Source organism: Triturus cristatus, chromosome 1_2 (genome assembly GCF_964204655.1).
Source record: "Triturus cristatus chromosome 1_2, aTriCri1.1, whole genome shotgun sequence".
NCBI lineage: Eukaryota > Metazoa > Chordata > Amphibia > Caudata > Salamandridae > Triturus > Triturus cristatus.
The window spans coordinates 953716630-953742544 of NC_140580.1; the positions used below are offsets into that span (position 1 = coordinate 953716630).

Sequence of the window (25915 nt, forward strand, 5' to 3'; positions counted from 1 at the left end):
AGTGAGTAGGGTGAGAGGATGTTTTAACCGACCCAACCCCTACGACACTATCGCCAGAGGCAAAAGATGCCCGTATAGTACTAATCTTATCTATGAAAAAACAGGAAGGATTGTCTCATCAGGAGTCCGATGATGGAGACTTCTTTAATTGGGCAATTGGCGACATAAAACTCTGGACAATTGAGATGATCTCCTTGGGATTATTATTGGCAGAGTCAATGCGTGTTGAGTAGAAGCACCTTTTGGCCAGGGTTATGGCTTCATAATAGGTTTTTTATGTATGCCTGAGTTGCATCTTAACTGCTGGGCAGAAGTCACTACGGCGCCATCTACGCTCAAGAACTTTGCATTCATGTTTGAGCACTTTGAGCTCCGGTGTAAACCAGGGTTTAGATGGAGACTCCCTAGAAAACTTGGTAGGAAATGACGGAGTTAATGTGTCCACTACATTAGACACCCAGTCAGTAAATCCAGTGAGGCCTCCTTCAAGATCACCCACAAGTGCCGTCCTGGAAGCATTTAAAGCCTGAATGAACGCAAGTGGATCAATTTTGCTAAATGCTGGTTTGCGGTAGCTACCGGCCAGGGGGTCAGCATTGAAGACTGCCCATGAGAAATAAGTTAAAAAGTGATCCGACCAGGGGACCGGACACGGATCTTTTACTGTGATGGGAAAATTGGTGCATATAGGATCAAGGATGTGTCTCGCTTGGTGGGTGGGACTGCTAATCCACTGGGAGAGTTAAGCATGATGGAGAATGTCCACAAAATCTGATGAATCCCTGGCCTCTACCTGATCAAGGTGGATATTGAGGTCTCCAAGAACCATATAGTTGGAGAATCGGAGAGCCAAAGGGACAACCGCGTCACCAAATGACTGAAGAAAGGACCCAGCAGGGCCTGGCGGTCGATAGATCAGAGAGCCCCCCACGGTAAAATGGGCAGAGAAACGAATGCTAAAGTCAAGTGCTTCGCAGTCCCCCCATGGCTTGACATCCCCTCTCCGAAAGTCCCATATGTCTTTATAGATAAGAGCTACACCGCCCCCTCTTCAATCTGGGCGATCCGCTCTAGAGATCTTATATCCCTAAGGCGTAGCCATGGTAACAATGGGATTGGATGCGGAATACAGCAAAGTCTCTGTAATGAACAGAAGGTCCACAGGTCTGTCGACCAGAAGGTAAGTGGGGTGCTAATAGGACCTGGGTTGGCCAACCCTCCAGCCCACATAACGCCACATATCCCGCAAGTGACATTTTTTTTTTTTTTTTTTCTTGTGTCCTCATTTGCCTGCCCCACAAACTTCTAGGAAAGACGCCACTCCCCTTTGATGTCGTCTGAGAAAAATAGAAAAAACTGGCTACTATTCCAAACCAAACCCAGACGACATACAAGCGTCAACCGGGGGGAGACGTTCTCCAAGTTAGTAATGTGGTAGGAAGGGGAAAAGAAATAAACGAGAGCTCTCAACCCCTCGGTACTCCAACTTGGAATCGGAAAGGTTTTTAAGGAAACCACCAAGACACCTGGAGTATAATGGCATAATCATCGGACCCGGGGAAAAAAAAAAACCCCGGAGACTCAACGGAGCCAATTATTTCCACTGGACCAACAAATTCCAAAAGGAGAGGTTACGTTTCTGGGACATTCTGGCCATGTCCACCTTTGAAGTTTCATATAAGGACTCCAGCCAACCTGCGTGTGATGGTGCATTCTTGTCTACCCAGAATTTGCAGATCTGGCGTCTGGCCAGCAGAATTGCATAAAACAGAAAACTCTTTGCTTGACCTGTGATGTCATCGTCCACCCCAAATATAATTAGCGCCAAAGTAATAGGAGTAGACTTCTTGAGGATGGAGTCCAAAGTGATCTTAACTTCCTCCCAAAAAGTACTGATAGATGGGCATTCCATAAACATATGCACTTCGGAGGCTGCAGGAAGATTACACTTGTTACAAGCTTTTCCGGGCTGATATTTAGATAGCTTTTGGGGGGATAAATAAGCTCGATGAAGGGTATACAGGTGATTCCGCCTCAGCCAAGCCGGCTTAACCAATTTATACAGGAGAGTAAAAGATCTTATCCATATGTCCTCACACTGTATCCCCATGAGCCCTCCCCACTGTGTATCAGGTAGAATAAACTCCCCATCCACCTCCTCCAAGATTGCCCAGTACAAGAAGGCTACCTCTTTCCCCTGTACTTGTCTCTCTACCAGCTGTTCTTCTAGAAGACATCTTCTCCCCAGATGTGACTTATTCCTAATCAGCTCCTGGGACCAGCTGACCAACTGTATATATTTAAATCTGGATAGTGTTGGGCCAACCTTCTCATATAACTCCTCCCAACCCTCCAATGCCCCCTCCACTAACAGCTGACCCCACCTTACTATCCCTGCCCTTCTAATAGGTGTTGCAAGACCGTCCTTAAGGCACGGAGGAAGCCCCGGCGAGTCCCAAATTGGGGCAAGCCGAGAATAGTAAGGCAGCCCCACCCTATCTCTGATCATTTTCCAAACTTTGGCCAGTGATGATAGGATCTTTAGCCTCACCTTTTTGAAGAATTTCCGGTCTCCAAATTTAAAAAGAAAGCCATCAGGTGGCAAATCAGCCCCATTTAACATGGCCTTAAACATTTTACCAATCGATGTACTTGATGGGGTCTTTAACAACATCCTGGAGTATGATAGCTGAAATGCCCAGGCGTAATATTGTAGGTCAGGGAGTGTGAGCCCCCCCCTTCTCCCTCCTCCTTCTCAGTTTTTTCCAGGCAAGTGACATCTTTACATATAGATAAATCCCAGCTACCTTGATGGGATCAGGGAATTGGACGAAGGTTCCGCAGAAAGTCGCTGCTATAGCGTAATCTGTCTGGTGTACCGGGGGCCCGGCGGGCAGCGTGACTGGCTTCCGGGACGCTGACGGGCGCAGACGGGCTTGCCTTAGGCACCCATTCGGTGCGGCGCGTTCGTGCAGCGCGCATTTTTATGGGCCCGGCAGCCACGTAAGCTAGAGCGCGCACTGCCCAAGATGGCGGCTCTCAGTGGCGTGCCGAGGTACCAGGAAGTCGATCAATTCCCCCCGCCTACCTCAAATTCAAGCACGGTAGTGCAGGCAGCAATAACAGTTAAGCAAGGCTTGTTTTAAAAAAATAGTAAATACAAATAGCAGAGATGTGCAAAATAGCGAGAATGTGGAAGTACAGAAGTGTAATGCAGCAAACCCCTCAAGACCCCTAATCGGTACCAGCAATTCTTCCCAGGATTGATAAGAAACCTAAGGCCCCGGATGATGCTCCTGCTTGCCTGTCCAGCCATCCTAGACCTGACTCGGTCATCTCTCAAGCTGCACAGCGCAGGTCAAGAAATCCATCTGCACCGATCACTGTGCCTCCTGACAAGGATGGTAGGAAGCTCGACAATATAGGGAAGAGGTTTACCACAATGGCAGGTGCTTTCGTTCGTGCCGCTAACTCATTGGCGATCCTTGGAAGATATGACTGCCAAATGTGGTCAGATATTGCTCCATAATTTGAGGTTTTACCTGAGAATAAGAAACAGGAGGCGAGGAAGATTCTCCTGAAAAAGAGCAGCATCGGAAACGATTGACATTTCTATGGACATAGCCTCCCTTGCATTCCAACAGCTAACGGGAGCAGCAGTCCTATGTCGCCATGGTTGGCTTAAATCTACCACTTTCCGCCCGGACATTCAAAGCAAAATTCTTGACATGCCTTTTGATGGAGATGCTCCCTTCGGAAAGCATATCGATGATGCCCTGCAAGACATTAAAAAAGACACCGACACTGCCATAGCCCTGGGTGCGCTTCAGTACAGGAGAATTCCTTTTCGAGGCGCCTGTGGAAGAGGGTCTTTCTCCTTTCATGGAGGTTACCAAAAGTACCAACCCCAGTATAATCAAGGCAGATATGGTTATCAACAGCTACAGTCTTTCAGAGCTCCCCCTACTGACACATACAGGCAACAGAACAGAAGGAAACAGACCCAACAGGGCAGAGACAATGGTAGGAAACAGTGACGTTTCCTTAACACCTGTGACAGTTCGGCCACGCTTCAACACCAAGGCGCCAAACCTTTCTCGTCATATCAACCAATGGGAAAAGCTGACCTCGGACAAGTGGGTCTTGGAAATAATCAAATTTGAGCAACCCTTAGAATTTGTAAAATTCCCTCCTCCCCATCCACCTTTAAAGAAGCATCCACGGGGGTGTGGCCAAGATGGCGGCGGAGTAACACCGACTTCTCGGGGCTCCGCTCACCGAGGCTGTAATTTGGCAAACATTCGCGATTTTGGGACCCACATTTAAGCCCTGGGGGTCCTGCAGCAAGTACCGTACTCTTGACGCGGGAGAGCCCCGCGATCCCTTCGGCGGTGCGGCGATCGGCAGTGACGACTTGCGGCGGAGCCGGAGGCCGCGGTGGATTGTCTGACCCGACATAGGCTCGGTGGGCGCACGGGCCGGAGGCGGCCCAGTTGATGGCGGAGGTGGAAGAGGCCTGCCGTAGCTGAATGCTGGCACTTGGGGGTCCGTAGACACTGTGAAGGACTTGCAACGAGGCCTGGTGGGGCCCGACTGGACGTGGAACTGAGGTAGAGCGGCCCGGCCTGATCCGGTGGGGCCACGAGGCGAAGGGGAAGCGGCGCTCAACTGCTGGCGGCCTCCCGGGCGCAGCGCCTCCCCGCATCCTTCCTGCTGTTCATTGCCGGGTGGCCGGTGCCCCCGGCCCCTTGTGTTGAGCTCCGGCGGAGGCCCCACGTGTGGCTGCAGCGTGGACGGTGACAGGTGCCATTTCTCCCGAGGTGGTTGGGGCGCGCCCTTTCTCCTGGTGCCCCTTAGACTCCCGGGCGGCGGCTAGAGCAGGAGGGCCTCGTTGGACGCACGCTGGGAGCGGACATACCATCGCGAGTTACACAGGTGGAGCCCCGGTGTGTGGAGTGGAGCCCGGTAAGGGGAGTGCAGTGCCTGTGGCCTTGGGCGGCGGTGGTGAGCGACCGGTGCACTGCGGTGCAAGACTTGCCCCCGGTGGTGCACACTGGGACCTCTGCCCGAGTTAAGGGAGTGGGAGCAGTTGAGTCTCGGTGGTAGGGGTCGGGGAGTGGCCCCCCTGCCTATTTTGGTGGATGCTGAGACCTGGCTGCGGTGCCCTGTCCTCCCGCTGCTGCGCCCATTGGACTGCTGTCATGGCCACACCGAAGTCCCGAAAGACACTGCGCATAAGGACCCATCCATCAGGGACCTGCTCCAGAAATCAGGAGCGAGGAGGGCGGGTGAGACTGGAGCTGAGCCGGAGGGTGGATGCCCGGCGGGCCCGATCACCAAAGACTTTTTGGAGAAGCTGTTCGGCACCCTCCGTGAGGACTTCGCGAGCCTGCGGCAGGAGATGGCTTCCGACATCCGGCAGCTCCGGTCGGACCTCACCGAGGTGGGGGATAGGGGGGACACCCTGGAACGTAATGGGGACCGCCGCGAGGAGGAACTTGCTACGAGAACTCCTAGATCTGCGAGAGCGTAACGAGGAGCTATACCTCAAACTGGAAGATTTTGAGAACCCCTCGAGGCGCTCTAACGCCCGGCTCAAGGGCGCACCACTTCAGGTGGACACAGGCAAGTTGGAGGAGTGGGTCATCCAGTTCTTCAAACATCTGGTTCCAGCGCTCAAGGACACAGAACTAGTGCTGGACCGCACACATAGCTGGGCGCCCTGCCTCTGGTCCGGGCCAGCCTCAGGATAGCCTGACCTGTCTACATTCCTACCGGAATAAGGAGCTCATCATGGTGGCCACGCGCGATCGCTCCTTGGTGGAGTTCGAGGGGCTTCAAGTGGGGGTCTTCCAGGACCTCTCACATCTTACCCTCCAGCGACGCAGAGATCTGCGACAGGTAACCTCCTTCCTCCGGGACAAGGGGTTTCGCTAACGTTGGGGCCACCCGTTCCGCCTCTCCTTTATCTGGCAAAACGAAACCTGTGGTGTCCGCAACTTACAGGAAGCGAGAGAGGTATTGGGCGAGGCCCTGGCCATGCCAGGAGATCCCGAGGAGGCGGAAGGGGGTCACCCAGAGGGGAGACCCCCTTGTACTAACAGGAGGCGAGGCCCCAGGAGAGGAGCCCGGCTGCGACTGACGGAGGAACAACGCCAACAGGAACGGGAAGCAGTGCTGCGACAACTGCAGAGCCGGGAGGGTACGGATGATGGCAGCGACTGTTGGAACCCTGGGAACACTTACTCGAGCCATACTAGCAGAAAGTTCGGTCCGACTTCATATGACTGGCGATCGGTCTTGGTGAGGGGAGCCCCATCCCTGGATAGTCGGTGCAGGACCGTCAGACTCATGGACCCTTGCACATTTGTGCCTACAAGTTTCATTGGACATGGCCTTTTGATCTTTTCTCATGCTTGTCTTTCAGTCCTTTCAACCTCTTCTCCTTTCTTTCTTTTCTTCATCTCTTTTCTTCGCCCCAGAGGGATGTGCCACCAGACTGCAGTCAGGTAGGGAGCGTCAATGTTTTGGTATCCGGACCTGCAGTTAACATGCAATGTACTCTGGATAAACTGGTCAGGAATATTTGCCTATGCTTTTCTGCCCCTCTCGCTCATCCCGTACATGGTGAGAAAGACCAGGCAGGTGTCCACCCTCCTACTAATGACACCAACCTGGGCCAGACCTCCTGGTATTCGATGGTCTTTAAGAGGTCAGTCAACCTTCATGAGAAGCAGATAAACCAGACCTTCTCAATCAGTGTTAGGTCAGACACCTAGATCCCAAACAGCTGGATCTTGCAATTTGGCATCTAAGTTCTTAGAGTTTGGTTTCCTCAGTCTTTCTAGAGGAATGAATGGCTATCTTGCAGGAAGCGCGAAAGCCTACTACTTGCACCTGTCTTTGTGTTAAATGGAAAAGGTTTACGGATTACTGCATTTCCAAACAGGTAGATTCTCTCAGCGTTTCAATGCAGGACATTGTTTCCTACCTCCTACACTTGCACAAGACAGGCTTTATCTACACTACTATATGCTTACTTAACCAGCAATAGCAATGCACCTCCAACACAGACAACACCCCTCTCTGTATAAAATACTAGTCATCAAATCCTTTAGGGAGGATATAAAGAGGATAACACCTCAAAAGATGCTGCTGGAACATGCCTGGAACATCAATATAGTTATCACTCGACTCAGGGAACCCTCCTTTTGAACAGCCATAATCAAGACAACTACAGTTCTTGTCTTGGAAGGTTGCTTTATTAATCACAGTCACTTTCTCAGAACTATTAATGCGCTTCAGCTCTTACAGTTCAAGAACCCTTAATTCAGGTTCATCCCATGATTGTTTACCCTTTCCACATGAACCAAACCATTGAGCTGCCTGTCTTTAACCCACAGCCAGAGTCGGTGGTAGTAAGGGCCCTTCAACTCTGGATGTTAAGAAAGTGCTTCTGTCCTACATTGATAGAACCAAGCTCTTTAGAATGTCTACTACGGTTTTTGTCAGAACCCACAAGAGCTCAGCCATTTCAAAGGCTGGCATTGCCAGATAGATAGTAAAGTGTATTCAAACTTGGTATGCCAGTGCTGAGCATAAGCTCCCCTTTCCCCCTAGTGACCACTTTACATGGAAAAAGTATGCAACGCTAGCTTTTTTGGATGATGTCCCTTTAAAATGTATCTGCAAAGCTAGTACTTGGTTAACACAATATACCCTCATCACACATTATTTAGCTGATGTTCTTCAACATCAACAGCCCTTTGAACTTAGTAGTGTGGTTGCATCAAGCACCACCTGCTTGCCTGCAGCACTGATATTTTTGGACTCCTTGTCAGGCAGGAGCCTCCCCTGTAGCCTGTGCATAGCACAACATACAGGTAGTATGGTTGATCGGTCTTAAGAACAGTTTTTCTGATTTCTGCATCCTCTGCTCGCTAACCACTGCTTTGGAGAAGAACTGGTTTATAGTCTAAGTGGAACATATTAATCTACAGCCACCCATGCTATTAACGAAAAATGGTACTTACACTGTAACTGTTTGTCGTATCATGTGCTGTAGATTCACGTGTTCAACCTCCTCCCTGGAAGCAAGCAAGCAGTCTTTAAACATATTTTTCCACATACTTTAAATTGCTTTGTTATGCGTACCACAGTCCGTGTTCAACACCTCAGTCCACTTACACTACTCACCCGAGGAGAGGGAAAATAATCTGAGTTGGATTCACTGTGCTATTGGATTGTAAATAAAGGGTGGATCTACAGCATATCTTGAGACTCGGACATCTTGGAAGAAACATCCAGGCCCAAATACAACTGCTGAATTTCTATGGTTTTGTGTGTGCAAAATCTGAACCCAACTATAACGTCCGTGTAACCTTTGTTTTTGTGAATCTCTAAGGTTTTAAAAACATTATATTTCCTAACTATAACGTCCCTATAACCTTTTTTCCAGGGAAGTTATTTAAACGTAAATTAATATTTAATTACCATATGTTAATCCAGCTGCTGCTGCTCAAGTAGCTGACCCCATGCCATGCACAGCCTTCAACAACCCTCCACATGCAGCCAACCCCACACAGCAGAGAGCGTTGGCTGCAAGGCCTGGCCTGCAACCTGGCCCTATGGCCAACCCCCCAAAAGACTGCCAAACTGTGGGCCCCAATGCCTGGGCTGTATGTTTGTGTGGGTGGGTCTGTGCATAGCTGTGTGGGTCTGTGAGTGCGTATGTCATTGCTTGTGTGGGTGTATACGTCGGTGTGTGGGCCTGTGAGTGAATGTGTGAAGTGCGTGTGAGTGGTTTTGTGGGTCTGTAAGTGGATGTGTGAGTGGGGGTGTGAGTGGGTGGGTCAGTGTGTAAATGGGTGTGAGAGTGGTTGTATTAGTATGTGAGTGTGTATGTGTGATGTATAGGTCTGTGAGTGGGTGTGTGAGTGGCTCTATAGGTCTGAGTGGGTGTGTGAGTGGCTGAATGGGTCTGTGAGTGGGTGTGTGAGTGGTTTTGTGGGTGTGTTAGTGAGTGGGCATGTGAGTAGTATAGGTGTGTGAAAGTGTGTGAGTAGGTCTGAGTGGTTACATTTTTTTTTTCATTGGCCTCTGGATCTATGGATCTGTTGCGGAGTCCCCCGGGGGGCCGTGCTGAGCTCTGCGATAGATCCGGGGATCCTCACACATATATAAAAAAAAAACATTTTGGGACAATTTCTTGCCCATCAAGGGTTTCTCACCGACCCCCTATATCACACCAATGGGGTTCGGATACCTGTACCCTGACTCCTTCTGTCAGTTTTCACTTTTATTTTCAGGCCCTAAGACAGTGTCCCAAATTATAAAATGGCAGCAGCAACTTACCTCTCATTGCTGGTGGCGCGTGTATCCCTGGTGGGTCCACGTCCCTCGATATGTATAAATCTTTTTTCTTTAATAACTCCAAACCTAGTGAACGGATTTATACCAAATTACAAAAAGAGATCTTTATGGACCAAGAAGACCATCTAAATTTGAAGTAATTCCGTCCAGTGGTTCGGGCTGCAGTTGTGTCTAAAATACCTATCGGTAATTGCATGGGGAAAACGCGTTTTGGGAGCCTCCCTTTTTTTGTCAGCTCCTGCTTGAGGAATCAACCCCAAACTTTCAAGACCGCAGCAAAAGTAAATGCAAACTATTTTGAAAATTTGGTGAAGATTTGTCGAACTGTGCCAAATTTATTAGCAAAACAAAAAACGCTTGGTCTATGGAATCTAGGTCCTAACTATAACTACCTACTGGCAGCCGCCAGTAAGAGTTTTTTATAGTCTTTCTGCCATCTCATCGACTAAAATGCGTAGTTTGGTTAACCTTGCTACACTAACCAAGCAGGGCACACACCTGGGTCTGTAAATGCATGTTAAAAAGTACATGGCCAGTGTTCAAGAGCATGCTCATATTTCATGGGTTGAGATGGAAGAGAACGTCATGTGGAAAAGATGTGCAGAGATTTGACATTTCACTAATTTGCTTAGCGTACAACTGCAAATTCCAGTGTCAGCAACTAGCGTTAGTAATTTTATGTGACGCCGGAATACCCCAAGAAAGTTGAACAAAATAGCAATGTGGCTTATACAGATGCTGTTCTTAGTCAGATTTGGTCGCTCAGGCCGAAGTATGTTTAGACATTAAGACCACTCATGCAGAGATTTACAATTTGTGAATCTGGGAAAATATGCAACTCATACCAGTGACTGGCTTGCTTTCATTATATTTTTGGTAAACGTCTCTTTAGTCTCTGTGAAACCTAAATGGCATTGCAAATCAGAACTCTATTTTTTTTTAATAACTAACGATAATATGTTATAGTAAACATGCTAAATATTGTATTTCTTTATGCTATATATGTTTTACCAAAGCATTTTTAAGTTTCGCTCTTCTGTTGCTTCTGACTTTGACTGAGGCATTGTTCACTACAGCGATGGTAAAGCAACGCTGATGCCATCGACTGGGAAAACCCTTAAACAAATCTGACATTTTTAACAGCAGACCTAAACAGTAAATAAACGGTTTTGATAACACCATCCCAGAGTTAGACACTGGATGTCACTGTCCACGACCGCGGTGCAGAAGCCGTATTGCCTTCTACGTACTGGCCAGTCAGAGTACTCATGGGTGAATTGCATTCCCCTTACTTCGTCTGCCATACCAAGTGCCAATCTAAGCATCATGATTTACTTAAACAGGCTCTAAATTTAATTGCAGAATAGGGACTTCTGCCTCACAAAATTTATATTTTTAGGGACTCCGCCACCAAAAAATGGATACTTTTATGTTCCGGTCCTGCAATTCACCCTAATATTTCTAAAATAAAGCATTATGTTCTCGTTTTTCAGACAATTTTAGATACACGTGTGACATTTGTGGCAAAAAATACAAATATTACAGCTGTTTTCAAGAACACAGGGACTTGCATGCTGTGGATGGTAAGTACTTGAATCTCACTTAAACTTATTTGTTTGATTGTACGGGGGGAATAGAATATGTATTATAATCCAAATAGAAGCACTTTAAAGTGGAGAGACCCTTTTTGCACATATCAAACTGTGCATTTGCAATATTGCATGGGTCCTGTGGCTTGTACAACACAATTCTCCAATTTCCGAAGAAAACTATTTTATTCCGGAATTCTGTTTGGGCTTTTATGAATTCACTTTACTTCCATAGTCTGTATTAAATGTTCTGATGCTATTGGGTTTCATTTATTATGAAAAAATCCTTATAAAATTAAGAAACCAGAGTGAATTAAAGTATATGTGGGAAACAGGCCGTTTTTATTCACCAAATAAGCATTTCAAATTACCAACTTGTTGGTGTCTATGTGAAGGTTCTTCTTTAGCATATTATTAGTTTTCACTTTCAAAGATAATATTTTAACACCCAATTATTAATAGTTTTAGTAAACCAAAGCAACCACTAGTGCACAGGCGAATAGATTGTCTGTTGTGGTACGTTTTCAATTTTGGAATTGATTACTTGCACACTTTACCTTAAAAACTCCTAGGTAAGTGCTCTTTCCTTCCTAAGAATCATTTACTAAATATTTCACGGCACCATGTATCGCTACACGTTCAGCGCCCCCAAGTGGCATTTTATTTCCTCTTCTATGTTACATGTAGGAAATGGAGGCTTGTACTATACATTGTTGTATTTTTTCAAAGTCTACTTTAGGATTTAAAAAACATTTAGTCTATTGCATATACAATATAACAAAAGTTGACCGACGTAGGTGTTTTCCAAATCAATGCATTCAATGCACTATATTGAGTATCAAATATGGTAGTTGACTGAGATTGTTAAGCAGCTGTCTTTCATCACCTGCTCCGAAAATTATATCAACATTCAGTACTACCTTTCAAAACAAAGCTGCATCTTTGGTTCAAGAAATGTACATTAAACAAATTGACTGTATGAAACAATGCTGCCAATATAATAAACTGGTCAAATAATATCTGGTCAATATTCACATTAAAGTAAGCCAAAAATGTTATTATACTGGCAGAGGGGCATGAGTAGTTTCCGTGTTACATCAGGAAATACGTCTTTGAACCTAATAACTGTGAGAAATAAAAAAAAATCTTAAAAACTGAAAGTAGAAAATCTGTAATAAAAAATACACATACAAAAATTAAGGTTACGTTAAACTTTTATGGAAAAAATAACACCATAAATGTTCCCTCTTAATTGAGAATTTGTCCTAAGTATTAGAGACGAATACCTTCTTTGAATATCTTGTCCACCTGTTAATCCCAATTCTACTTTGGGAAGGTATCATTGAGACTGTCTGCTAGTTTGTTGAAATTGTAAAAAAAACTTCTACTTATGCTGTCATTTTAAATATAATTTGCTTTTCTAACGTATCTGCAGGTTTTCGTATTGCAGCCCTATAACTTTTCCTGTTCGTTCCCTCTCAGTTTATAAAATTGTTTCTGCTGTTAGGAAAATTGGTATCTTTTTCCTTATACTTCGGAACAAGTGTGCTTCTAATGTAGGAGTTTATCAGGTCTGTTCATTGCTGTGTCTTCAGTGATCAGTATCATTGGCCTCTTCAATGAACCAAGGACACCATATTTTTGTCTTCTTTCCGAGGTTTTGTTTTTCATTTTGCACCTTGAGGCTTCTAAGAAACAGTGAAATCACTCAAGGCTGCTCGGGAAGCTTGTGGCTGCTGGTTTAGGTACACATCTATGCGCTTCCCCATCCCTAAAGTGGCAAAAGTGAGGAGGTGTGGGTCGTCCCAGAACCCTGTCACTTTCCTGAACTGCCCTCTTCCCAAAGCCAAGGGGGAAGGGGAAAAGAGTAACAAGGCATGGGGGAGCTACAATAATCCGCTGCCCACCAACATGTCACCCTGCATGTGAGGCGACCAGCTTCAGTCTTCGAGAAGCTTGCTCTCATGACTTAATCTAGCATGCAGCAGTCTAGTTAAGAACTTTTATATCGATGCAGCAGTCAAAATTCTTATGCTTGGCTTCAGGGGTTGGTGGCCTTGTGCACTGCATACACTGAAATATGCAACACATTTTAGCTGGAAAGCTCTGCCACACAAAAAGGTATATGTAATTGTGACCCCTGAGTCCGTTTGAGTGTATGGACATTGCTGATCGATCCAGTGAGGTAAAGTCCTATATATAAACTGCCCCTTATCCAAAGAAACTCAACACAGTTCTGATGGGCAAGTCTTGAAAAACAAGACAAGCTGGATCGCCCAGAATGTTATATCCACTGGTCGAATAAAGCTCAGTGGTTCAAAAAGCGCTGTTTCACACTGTCTTTAAAGTGTAGCTCATTTGATGCCGATTTATATATTATGTTGAACTATGCTTTTCGAAGCAAATGGTATCCAGTTAGATAATTCATCCTTGCACTCTGGTGTTAAACAGCAAAAATAAAAATGTAGATTTGTACGTGTTCATGTTCTTATTTGTTTATCTCGTTTAAACATACTAATTTGATGTTTTTTAAATCCTCAGCCAGAACCTGAATTATGTATCGGAAATTTAGGTACCATCTCTGTACAGAATATTATAGTAGTGATTTGCCCAGAAATGTTGGTTTGTTTTCAACCTGTAACATAGTGTGTTATGTATTTTCACTTGTTAAATTCCAATATACAGACTTGGGCACACCAAAATGAGCTCATATTATGTCTGGCACAAAAGTTCATATAGTTGCAGGGTACATAAACCTAGTTTGCTTTCTGGATCTGACAGACCAACCATGCACCATAAAGTGACCCAGTTATTGCCGTCAAATTTAGTTTAGTAAATTTGAAGTTTTATATATAAAAAAAAAAACTTGAACCAGAGAAAATGAGACTTGAAGAAAATAAAACCTATCCTGTCACAGCAGACTGATTACAAATTCCCACGTTTTTTGTATAAGATTTAGATTTGTGAAGTTTTAAAATCATAAGCATTTAAAAGATGGTAGCTCAGTATTGTCATGGATGCCATGCACTTTCAGTCTCGCACAACATTTGTCCATAAGCCTGCATTAATGGAGGCGCAGTACCATGGTGTGAAATACAGCGTCTTGTAATTCAGTTGACATTGGAGGTGTTTTACATCACCCCACATCTATTTTTCTTGAACCTAAGCTTCTTTTGCCACACGTCTATTTTTCTTGACCCTAAGCTTCTCTTGCATACGTAAAGTGGTCAAACAACAAAATAAGTTGAAAATATTTTGCCTCGTAAATAAACCAATTATGCCAACATACACCATCTTTTTTTTCTTAGACATTTGATGAACTTAATAAACATCAACAGTTCAGGGAAAGTCACACAACTGTGTCTCTAACATGTGCAAACATTTTATTTTAAGTATGGTGAGATAATGGAGGAGCATGTACTTCTAGTTGGGATAAAATGAAATTACTTCAAGGTGTCCCAGATATCGACAATATAAGCAGACATATTTTGAGGGAAGCCAGTATCAATAGTGTAAAAACACCAAACATTCTCACCTCACTGATAAGTTGACATATTGGTTGAAAAAGTACGCCAATGTATCAGTGAGATATTATATATCTATTGACGCATTATAATCACACAGCTTCCGCCCTCTTAAATATTTTAAATTTTATTGTCCATATTCCAGAATAAAGTGTTGTATATATGTGTGTACTATAGCGCAATAAAATACCACATGGAAGTAAAGTATAGGTGTGACAATTATGGGTAATTGTTAGAATTTAGTAGACCTCTCAGCACATGAAAGAGGCAATTTAAAAAAACTTAATTTGTATTCTTTTTGTTTGTTTTTCCCTCCTCATATTCTGGATTAGTATTTAGTGTGGAGGGGGCCCCAGAGAATCGGTCAGGTAAGCTGACAGTGTTTGTATACTTTGTTTATGATTTTCAGCTTTAAATTCGCACATAGTGTATTGAGCTTGTGACCAGAGTGGAATAAAACAGAACTTCGATTATCTGGTTGAACACTAAGACCTCTTGATATCTGTAATTTTTAACCAGATCAGGATATGTATTAATTTTACTACTGTGTGTTTGTGTGCAAGTGTATGTGAGTTTATATTATACACGCCAGTAGCTGGCACATCACATGCCACAGTATGGTCTTATAAGCATGCAGCATTGTGTAGACTAAATCCTTACAGTTCTACTTTCCATTTGGATAGAAGTCTCTCTACAGTAGCGACTCCCGAATGCAAATAGTTTTCACCACTACTAACACTTTTAAAATATATATATATAAATATGTTGCATGTGCTATTTCAAACCACTTTAACTATTTCTAATGAGATATGCAAACGTATCTGATATTCATTTTCAATATAAGAGTTGTCATTAATGTAAGTGTTTGAGTTTTCTGTTGGTCCTTTCTGAAAATACTGAAGCAAAAATGGGGTTTTCACAAAAAAAAATGTGAGAGCTGACAGTCAATGAAAAGCTTTCCGTGTCTGAACCTACCAACAAAATGAAATAAAATTAAAAAAAATTTCACTGGTATGTTTTCACTGTGCTAACTGGCGTTTTTATTAATAGTCTGTGCTTGTTTATACTAATTTGGTGAACATGTTTTTAAAAAAATCCAGGGAACTACAATGTTTTATATTTCTTAAAATGTGTCGAAATCCTGAAGTCAAGTATAAGTAATATATATATAAAAATGCTAAATATACATTGAACACAGTATCGTGCCGACAACCAGTTGTTGTCTATCTTTGAGAGTAATTTATATGTAGGTCCCCCAGACTGTTAGATTTACGGGGGCATTTAGTTTACATGGTATGTTCTTGGTTTGTGATCATTTAAGAGAATACAGATATTCTTCTGAATAGTTGTCATTTGTGCACCACTATTATGGCACAGAAACAAATGAGCACTAATGTTAATACAGTAGCCACCTCGGGTTGAAAGTTGTGTCAAAACACCGGAGTAGCCTCCATGACTGCCCTCTTTCTCGTCACTGTCAGAATTCTGCCACTCGTCTATGGGTAGGCAAGTAGCTTACATATCAGATCACTGTGAAAGTTTCATGTCACACATTTGGGATATCTATTATGATTGCGTATCAAGCAGGTCATTGAAGGCACACAGCAGACTACGGGCCGGTGACCCCTTTTTGCACACATCGTCCCAACACTAGTTGGTCTTTCCACCTTCTATAATGGATAAAAAGGGGGGCTAATAGGTATTTATGTCCTAGAAGATACTTTTCACATTTGCAGTGCCTACGCATAAGAGACCCCACCTCCACTCTTTGTCTTTTGGTGCATTTCCGGAAACTGTGTTTTTCAATACGAGTCAATATTAAAGCAATCATATCTAGTATTCTCGGGCCCACAGCCTTCATGGAACCTAGGTTTCTACTCCGTTGTTTCCCTCCAATGCTACTTACAGGTTTACAGTGACCCTTGCTTCTGCTGTAAGTCTACCACTGATGATAATGAAGCCACAAATGTCCAGCTCCTTTGGGAAGCCTTGGTTAACCACTAAGTATCCTGGTCTGTGCCTGTATCTTTGACTAGCTAGCCATATTTAGCATTTTAAGATGGTTTGTCAAAGACTTCTGCTTTCTCCCTGTTGCTGATAAGGGGAACTAATAATCACGGGGAGTGCAGAGTGTGCCCAAATCTACTTTTGATCTCCTGCCACAGTAGTGGTGGAGCACTGACACTTTCATTGGGTACACATTCATAAAGTCAGGCTCGGCATGTTTTTAACAAAACGTCAGGCCACTGCTTTTTCCTCTCTGTGTTTATAAAGAGAAAAGGATATGGACACTTCCAGGATGTTTGTAGCCTGTGTTGACTTTGTCACACAATCCAAGATCCCTGTAAAGACTGGTGCTAAACATTCTTAACATGTTTTATTTAGAACCCAGGCAAATTAAGCAGCAGACTGACAATGCTATGTATTAAGCCATCAAGGTAAGACGATGAGTAGATATCTTCATCTTAGCTCCAAAGCTAATAAGGATTCTCACTGAAGGATATCCGTAGAAGTAATTTAATTTTGAAAGCAGCCTCACATTTTGTTTGGACTTTTTTGTTTTGAATAATAGGTGTTGTTATTACCCAACTCTTTAGCACTTATTTTTATCAACTTCCAATCGAATGTTGCTGAACATGTTCTGCTTCCAAAAAGTCTGGTGTCCCACATTTTATATATTTTACCAACGCACTGAAAACATGGCTGATCACTAAAAATGTAATGGTTCACTTCAAACTCTTTTTAGTTGTGAGATTAGCTAGTTTCTAAAAGCAATTTAATTTCCAGTGGTGCCCTCTACATAATTTAATAAAACTTATTTGTCCATCACTTGATTTGAAACAGTCACCTGTAGACAGCTGGCCAGATGCTGAGTTACCCAGGCCATATTAACCATCCCACAAGTACTTTTAATGGCATTCTGTTCTGCATTTGGTTTCCTACTGATGTTTTATTCCTTTTTTTGCTGGTATATTTCGCTCTGTCCTTGGCATCTGCCTAAGTTTGGACAAAAAAATATTATGAGAGACGAGTGCTTTTATTCCTCCCTAAGAATACTCGGATACTTGGTCTTCGTTGGAAAGTTGGCCTCTGAGCTTTCTTCAGTCTCCCGGTTGATGTGAATAAACAGTCAATGCCTAGTTCAAAGGCGGTGGTGTGTCGATGTACAGGACAGCACAAGTTACACAGTTGAAATAAAGATATGAATGTCCAGCCACACTTTAATACAATCTCAAAATGTATATTTACAGTATAATTTGGAATACAATACTAGGAAGTATATTAACCACATCGGAATGTTATGTATTATAATATAGTGGTAAAACCACGTTCTCTATCCATAAACAGTGTCTTATTCGGGATCTTTACCTGACCTTTGCGACACTCCTCAAAATGACTCAGTAGAAACACAGTTACTAGAATGCTGAAATAGTTTAACAGTGTTTGCAAACCTGTATTGATTACAGTTAGTAGCAAATCAATCAGAAGAGTGTAAAAGATGGGCTTGCAATCCTTCTGCCGGTACTGGAATACTTTGTAACCGGTTCACACATTTTTACTCCATGCACTCCTGCAACACTGAAACAAAGCAAGCATGATTACACTTGGCAGTACAGCGTTCCAGCAAGAGGTTGCCTGTTGGAGGTCAGAAACTGCCTTATTTTAACCAGGACAATAAGGTTAGTTCTTCCTTTTAGTGTTAGATGTTGTTGGTCTCTTAAAATGCATCTATTTTGTAACCTGATGGTCTAGAAGCTTTTCGCCAGAGATTTTACCCTTGGGAACTAACCTCGTTGATGAAGGAAGGGAGACCTCATTCTAACCTATAGAGAAAAGTGGAGGTCCACAGGTATGTGTGGTTTGTTTGTGACATTTGTAGCTTGGAAGGCAACCAAGGTTTTCAAAGAAGTAAATAGTGAAATGCGGCTAAGGAAGGAAGTGTGCTCGCTAAGCATTGTCACTACTGCACTTGTAGCAGTAGTTCTCGAGGCCCTTCCTGTGGTAAGGTGAAGTGGTTCAATACGTTGTCAGTCCCTAAAAACCCTGAGTTGGCTGGGTGCTTTTAACAAGGTTAGCAGTTGTGTTTTCCAAGCTGTGAAGACTGCAGTTCATAGTTATTGTCGTGGCAGTTGGGCATTAGCTTACTGTCACAGTCTGTGTGTTCCACAAACATTCAAAATCCAGTCATTCAGGTCAGTACAGGTTTCCCCTCCTCATGGGGTTTCTGGTAAGGGTACCATTTTCCTTCTTCTTAGGACATATTGATGCATTGAAAAGATTTCTTTTAAATAGTCTTCATCCACATGTCACAAAGTTATGCAAAATTCTTAGATGTTTAGCAGTGTCATTAGATGCCTAGCATACGGTGATTCATAAGTGGTAGATGATGAGAAAAATTGGTCAGGTGGTGGTGGGTGAGCAAGTATTCTTTGGGGTAGGTTATCCACACACCATATTTAAGAAATATGTTTTTTAGAGTATCCTGAATTTTGTCGTCTAAGGATGCCCTTACCTCCTTAGCCTCTTTCTGGGAGATGTTAATTGATGTAGAAGAATGTGGATTGAACTGAACACAATAGAAATGTTGTCACCTGGGCCAAAAGAGCCATTACACGATGCATTGGCAGTCAACAGAATTTTACCAGAATTGAGATCTCAATATAAGGAACTAGGGAAGGCAACCAAGTGGTCGGTAAGTTTAATAGATTAGGCCCAAACAGAGCGGCCATGGCTTGGAATGCCTTGCCCTTTGAACTTCGCAGCATCAGTGACCTTAGGCTGTTTAAAAAACATTTGAAAACTTTGTTATTTAAGTAATCTTTCAGCCGGGTAAGCTCTCTTTTATCTCCTGCCTTTGGCTTTCGCGCTGGGACACTTCCGAGTAGCCGTGCGCGTTATAAATGGAGGTTAAGATAACATAACATAACAAACAAGGGATTATAACAAAACAATGTACTGTGTAAGAATATTAAAAATGAGTCAACAGAATATAATAAGAAATCTACCTCCTATGTAAAATGACGAAGCTGAATGTTGTTTGTTAAAAGTTTGTTGTTGCTTAAGCTATTAACACAATACGTCTAGACGTTTTGATATGGCAACTCTTTCTATTGGATGCATTGCATGATATAAAACAGGGGAAAGATAACTGATGTAATCGTTTAATACCTCTCCTTAAAGGCTGAAATGTATGAAACTAATAACCATATTTAAAAAAAGACATCCTGAATGTCGGCAATTATTTTGTAAGTGTTATATCTAAAGAAAGAGAATTCCATAGTATGAGTTCAGTAAGTAAAAGGATTTACCACCAAAATGTTTGTACTTTTTCTGCTGACTGTACCGTAGATTTTCAGTGGTTGACTCTAGGCTTCTGTGTGGAAAGCAGGGGAGGAATCGCTTGCAGAGGTAGCCTGGAATACACATGAAATGATTTATGGACAAACGGGAGGGAATTGAAATTGGATCATACTTCAACAGCGTGCTACTGGAGGTATTTCATCGTTTGGGCAGGCTGTTGCAATAGTCCAAATGGCACACATAACCATATCTAATATTAGGGTGACTCCTTTATTAGTAAGACTCCTCGGGCAAGCCTAAGAGACAGAAGGCTGATTTAGTTACTGCATATATTTAGGGGTTAAAAACAGAAAATACGCTGAAGATATGAACTTTTTCCTCTCGGACATTTCAGATATTAAAAAAACAGCGCACCATGGGAGTGCAATCCGCTCCAAGCCTCTCAACTTAATTTATTTAGGTGGGTGAGTGGATATTTCACCAGCCTGCAGTTAGTTCAAGTGAAAGAAACTGTTACTGCTAGCTAGGTCCTGTACAAAGGACCTCAATAGCGGCACCCTCTAAGGCACACCAAAAAGTGTCCTCAGATGCACCAGATTGCAGTTTTAGGGGTTTCTCGGCACCAAGGACCCCAAACTGCAGCAAAAAGCCAAGCGTTGTTGTTACAGAGACAGTGGAAGAATTACATGGATGACTCGCTGCTCTTCCTTATTTTATGATAAAATAACTTTTTCACTTAGCCCCTATTGAAAGGGGTAAGATCCATCTCTTGCAGATGTTGGGCTTGTCAGGAGTGAGCACAGAGATTTTGTTTACTATGTGAATTAGAGGAGAGGATTTAGTCTAACGGCTAGGGCGGTCTATCTCAAATCTGGGGAACCGGGTTTGAGTCTCGGCATTGACGCCCAACATCCTGCGATCTGAGCAAATCACGTAATCTCCCTGTGCCTAACAAAAATGAACATGTCCTTGTGTAACGGAACTGGTGCTCATGTAAAGCGCTCTGATACCTGATACCTTCGGGTCAAGTTTGCACTATATAAAACTACGGGATAAAAAATAATAACTGTGGGTAGACACATTTATTCACTGCTGCTTAAAGTATTAAGGGCTACATGTACAAAGAATAGGACTAGTGTTTTCCTAATTGTGATTTCCTGCAAATCGCAATTCCTAATTTATAGAACTCTTTTCAGTTTTCTTTGTGATTCCTAGTGGGTTGCCAAAAAACTACCTCATCAATATTAATGCAATAGGTCACAATTTGCGCCCCAGTAGGTAGTCGTAGCAATCCCAGGGATGTTGGCCTACTGGGGTTAGTAGACCACCATGTCTGTGATTGCTTTTAAATACAGAATTTTTTTTTTTTAAACGCAGCCCATTTTCCTTAAAGGAAAATTGTATCCATTGAAAAACAAAAAATACATTTTGAAGTTTCATTTTTAGGTCTAGCCTGGGCAGAGCGTGCGCTGCTTTGTGAGGCATGCTGTATTCAGGTATGGACTTGAAGCTCTGCCCGCTCTCCGCCCATCTTTTCAATTGGCTTCTGCTACTGTCCTTTCTAAATGGTTGCTTCTGATTTGTTAATTGGCTCGTTAGTAACGCCTTGTCTCCATTTATAGCTTCCCATAAGGACTGGACTTTTCACTTGTGTTGTTACACGGTCTGTTTTAGCTACAGTCTTTGAGCACTATTTTCTGTAATGTCCCTGTTTTCATGACTGTGTGGTGCCCGATCATGTATGCCGCTCTTTGTCTTTCAAAAATTCTCCCTGCACAGCGCAGCACTTCTGCACACGCTATGCTACTTAACAAATGCTTTTTATTTTAAAAAGCGCCCCATACCGCGATTTTACTTTAATGGAGGCCACACCTTTCTTTAGACGTGCCGCATCTTAAAGGGGCATGGCCAACATTAAAGTTAAAGCACGGCATGGCACGCTTTATAAAAAAAAAACATTTGTTTGTCAGCTTGACAAACAGTTTTTTTTTTTTTGTACCAGGTCTTTCACTTTATTGGCGGCCACAAGCCGCATCTAAAGAAAGGGGTATAGCCGCCATTAAAGTCAAAGCGCGGCATGAGGCGCTTCTAAAAAATAAAAACATTTGTTTGACAACTTAAAATTCTTTTTTTTTGTAAAAAGCGCCCCATACCGCGCTTACACTTTAATGGAGCCGCACACCTTTCTTTAGATGCGGGTCGTCTAAAGAAAGGGGCGTGCCCGCTAATAATGTGAAAGCGCGGCATAGGGCACTTGCAAGAGTTTAAGCTATTAGCATTGTAAACGACAATGCCTTTTATTTGTTTCAAAACCCAAAACATAAATAAAAGGCAATGTCATTTACAATACCAATAGCTCAAACTCGCATAAATGCGAGACCTATTGCATTGCAAATGCTTGTTTAAGAGTAGGCAGTGGTCCTTAAGACAGCTGCCTGCTCTTAAAAAATATTTGGCAGCCATTCTCAAAAGGGAAAGGGGTTGGTAGTAAAGTGCAAATGTTGTGTGACTGCATTTCAGTTGCAAAATATTCGTACAAACATCTCGTTTAGATATTTGGAAGCGACGCCCACAATACGCCCCTTCCATATACCGAATGGCAAACCCAAAAATGTGATCCAGTAACTAGTTGCTGAATCGCAATTTTTGGCTTTGTATATTCCAAAAAGCATTTTTCCGGTTGAAAAGGGCCGATTCTGTTAATCGTCCCATTTGTGACTGGAAAAAACACTTTGTACATGTGGCCCTAAGTGAGATGTGGAATCTGCTGAAGTACAGAAAAAGAGATAAAAAGACTGAAATGGATCACTGTCAAAGGGATTCAGTATATACAGTGGACATATCTCTAGACTAGGCTGCAAAGCCGTTTGGAGTTTTGACATGCATGGATAAGAAATTGGCCACGGAGAGTTACTAAAAACTGTGCACTTTGCTGCACTATTTTAAGTGGCCTGCAGACACACTTTTTGGATATTTGTGTAAACTCAAATCGAGGTCGTTTGTGTGATCAGTGCTTGATTTAATGTATTAACTAGTATACAAATACTCGTTTGCTGATTTAGTCTTTACTGTTTTGGCTGGAGATGTGTTTTTTTTATCAGATTCCTCAAGCCATCTGATGATACCCGGCACTGCATAGACATGTGGAAGGTCAGATACTAACAATATGCTAATTGCTAACTGTTTGGGTTTTCCTGTGGCAAGTTAAAACAGCTGGTTTAAAGCTTGGTAGGTAACAACTCTTTCATGTAATATGTTTACAAGTAGGGAAAACATACCGTTTTACGAAATAAACCCTTCAATTTGTGCAAACATAGCTTGGAGTATCTGACCAAATTCTATTTACAGTGTGTTTTATTATGGTGATGAAAGTATACATGGATACCCAGATCGTGAGTGTATTTTTGCTTCTTCTACATGCCTTGTAGTTTATGGTTACCAACAGTTGAAAATTGTCACTTAATATTGAAAAGAGTAGGGAAACCCAATTTATCTGACCATTTTTTGACAGGAAAAGCTAACGATAGTAACACAAATATGTAATTTTAGCAATATCGTTTTTCAGTTACTGTAAACATATTGGGAAGTTTAAATTACAAAATTAGCGGGCAGCTGTGTGATTCTTGTGTTCTCGCACGTCGAAATGCATTTTCACTCATAAGTTGCCTCATGTAAAACAGGAGTCTCCTATGTCACTTTTTTGTGTCCAACATGCAGCCTATATTCAAAATTAACATTGGTATGTCTTCAGAAAATACAGAGGGCATGTGTTACAGTATTGATGTATCATTTTATCTGCATCAACGAAAATTGGAAGACATTTGAGTTAGTCTATTTATGTGATGCAGACTTTTTTTCTTGGAGGCACCATCGTTTTGTTAGTGTTTTCCGGCAGTCCCTGACATTCTCACAGGATACGCTTTTTTAATTTAAAGTTATCGGCTAATTATTCAGGCTCTTGAAATCGACGTTCCACACTTAGAACACCTCCCTAACAAGCCCTGCTCAATTCACTGAAAAGACTGTTGGGCTGTGGGTTCTTAAGTACACACATATCACTGGTTTTGTGGATCTCAAGCGCCTTGCCTTACATCGATCTTGTCAGATTCGAACAGTATACATTTAGATTGTGACTGGAATATATTTTGTGACTTCTGTTTGAACTGGAGATAACTATATAATTTAGACATTTATTTTATTGTTCTGTTGATTGAAGTAACGAGATCCTACCAGCAGTGATATGTGCTCTTGCTACGTTATGTTGGAATGATTAGAGATGAGCAATCCATTGAACAATGCCTGTATCAACTGTGATGGCCTGTCTTGAAGATCTACTGCGAGTGCCTGTTTGATTGGTGCATACAGATGTAAAAGGTTTCCCAAAAATGTGGACATTCTTATCGTTTGCAGAAGTAATATTGTAAAGAGTGGAATCTTAGTGTTAAAGGTCTCTTTGATCACTAAATGCCTTATTTGTTAAGATGTGGTTTACTTGTTTTCTCCCTTTACGGATAATTTAAGGCATGAATGTAAAGTCATTTTAAGGACATTGCAGATCCTGGTCACTCTCATAGGAGTATTTGGTTGTTTTAAAAAAGGAACCTATGGTAAAGATAATACTTTTCCAAAGACTGGAGGAGCCAGGTACCAAGAAGCAAATGAGTGCTTAGAAAACAAAATCTGACTTGTCATTCATTTGGTCTTTTATGATTTTGCATTATTTCCTTTCAGATGTTGGAGCTTTAAAAAAAATAAAAATCTTTTAATCGTTGTCAATCTAGAACTCCACAAAATTTATTAAAAGTAGTGGCACTTTAGTAGTCCACCCTCTTCATGTGGCCTTTGTTTCTCCCCTTAATTTCCAATTATTGGGTGTACACTGATGTGCTGCCACAGTAACCAATTTTACTTTTTTTGTTGATCCAAGGTGTAATTGCCAGAGAGCTTCCTTCTACTGGTTTTTTTTTTTTTTTTTAATAAAGAGAAGTTCAGAAGCATAATTTTCAAAGACTTGTTTTCGTTAAAAATCTTATCTGCTTGCAGCTGCAAAAAGAACTACTAGTTTCTAAACAAGATAGTCAAGGTTTCCCATCTGATTTTTTTCTTTTAAGACCTGATTTTTTTTTTTAGCCTGATGTTCTTTTGGCCAGGAAAAGTTAAGGAAAAAAACACTTTTTAGGTACAGTAATGTACCTAAAACTATTGCTTGAGAAAGTTCTCATTCAGTTTTCTGATCTATTATGATTCTTGAATTCCCATGATGTGAGTCTTCATGAAAGAGGAAAGAAGGTGCCTCTGTTCACACATATGCCACGTCTCAGGAAACATAGCTCCTACTCTTTAGGCGATGTTTATAATTGTTTTTATATTGGGGACAAATATGGCTTAAGGGCTCTCAATCAACCTTTAGTGCCAAAGACGCCTTCTGTGACAGACGTTGAGCCTATGGCAAAAGAAGGCTGCCCAGTGATGTCTTTGAAAAGACCACAGTCTGTCTCAAGTTACAAATTTTTCACTAAACTTTAAATTCATATTGAATATTATACTCCACAGTTATTAGAATAGCTATTCTCTGTTCTCATGTCAGGGTGTATTAGGCAGGTAGGCTTCCCCTTAACTAGGAGCATTCATCACCTTTGCTTGTTCTGCTGTGAACCTACACATGCAAAAACAACAGTTGATGGACAGAATGCAGAACAATGTCATACATTCACCCCAGTACACATGGCAGTTCTCTTTTTCGTAGTCAACGGGAACTGCAGCAAAAATGCCCACTACTCACTTCAAGGCTCCATAAAAGGAAGGATTACATTTAAAAAATTGGGTCTCTGGCCTAGGCACTTTAATACGTTTATATGTAGGGAGCTTAGGGCCAGATGTACAGAAATAGGAATGGCGATTACCTAATTGTGTTTTTTTGCAAATCACAATTAGGAAATTGATATTCTTGATGTATAAAACTCCTATGAGTTTCATTAGTGATACGTAGTGGGATGCAAATATACTTACCTCATGAATATCAATGAGGTAAGTCACAATTTGTGACCCACTAGGATTAGCGCAATCACAGGGATGGCGGCCTGCTAGGATCAGCAAACCACCATGTCTGTGATTGCGTTTGAATAAAAC

At 42.4% G+C, this 25915-nt stretch overlaps 1 protein-coding gene across 14 annotated transcripts in view; it reads left to right on the plus strand.

Moving 5' to 3' along the window:
• ZNF618 (zinc finger protein 618) overlaps nucleotides 1-25915 on the plus strand; it is a 1018163-nt gene that overhangs the window by 639735 nt on the left and 352513 nt on the right. For 11 of the 14 annotated variants that reach the window (XM_085610043.1, XM_085609994.1, XM_085610023.1 and 8 more), the window contains exons 7-8: nucleotides 10866-10955; nucleotides 14818-14853. The exons of the other annotated variants lie outside the window; for them this stretch is intronic. In XM_085610043.1, the coding sequence (XP_085466169.1) occupies nucleotides 10866-10955; nucleotides 14818-14853 (126 nt within the window). The remainder of the gene's footprint in view (nucleotides 1-10865; nucleotides 10956-14817; nucleotides 14854-25915) is intronic. 14 annotated transcript variants of the gene reach the window in all.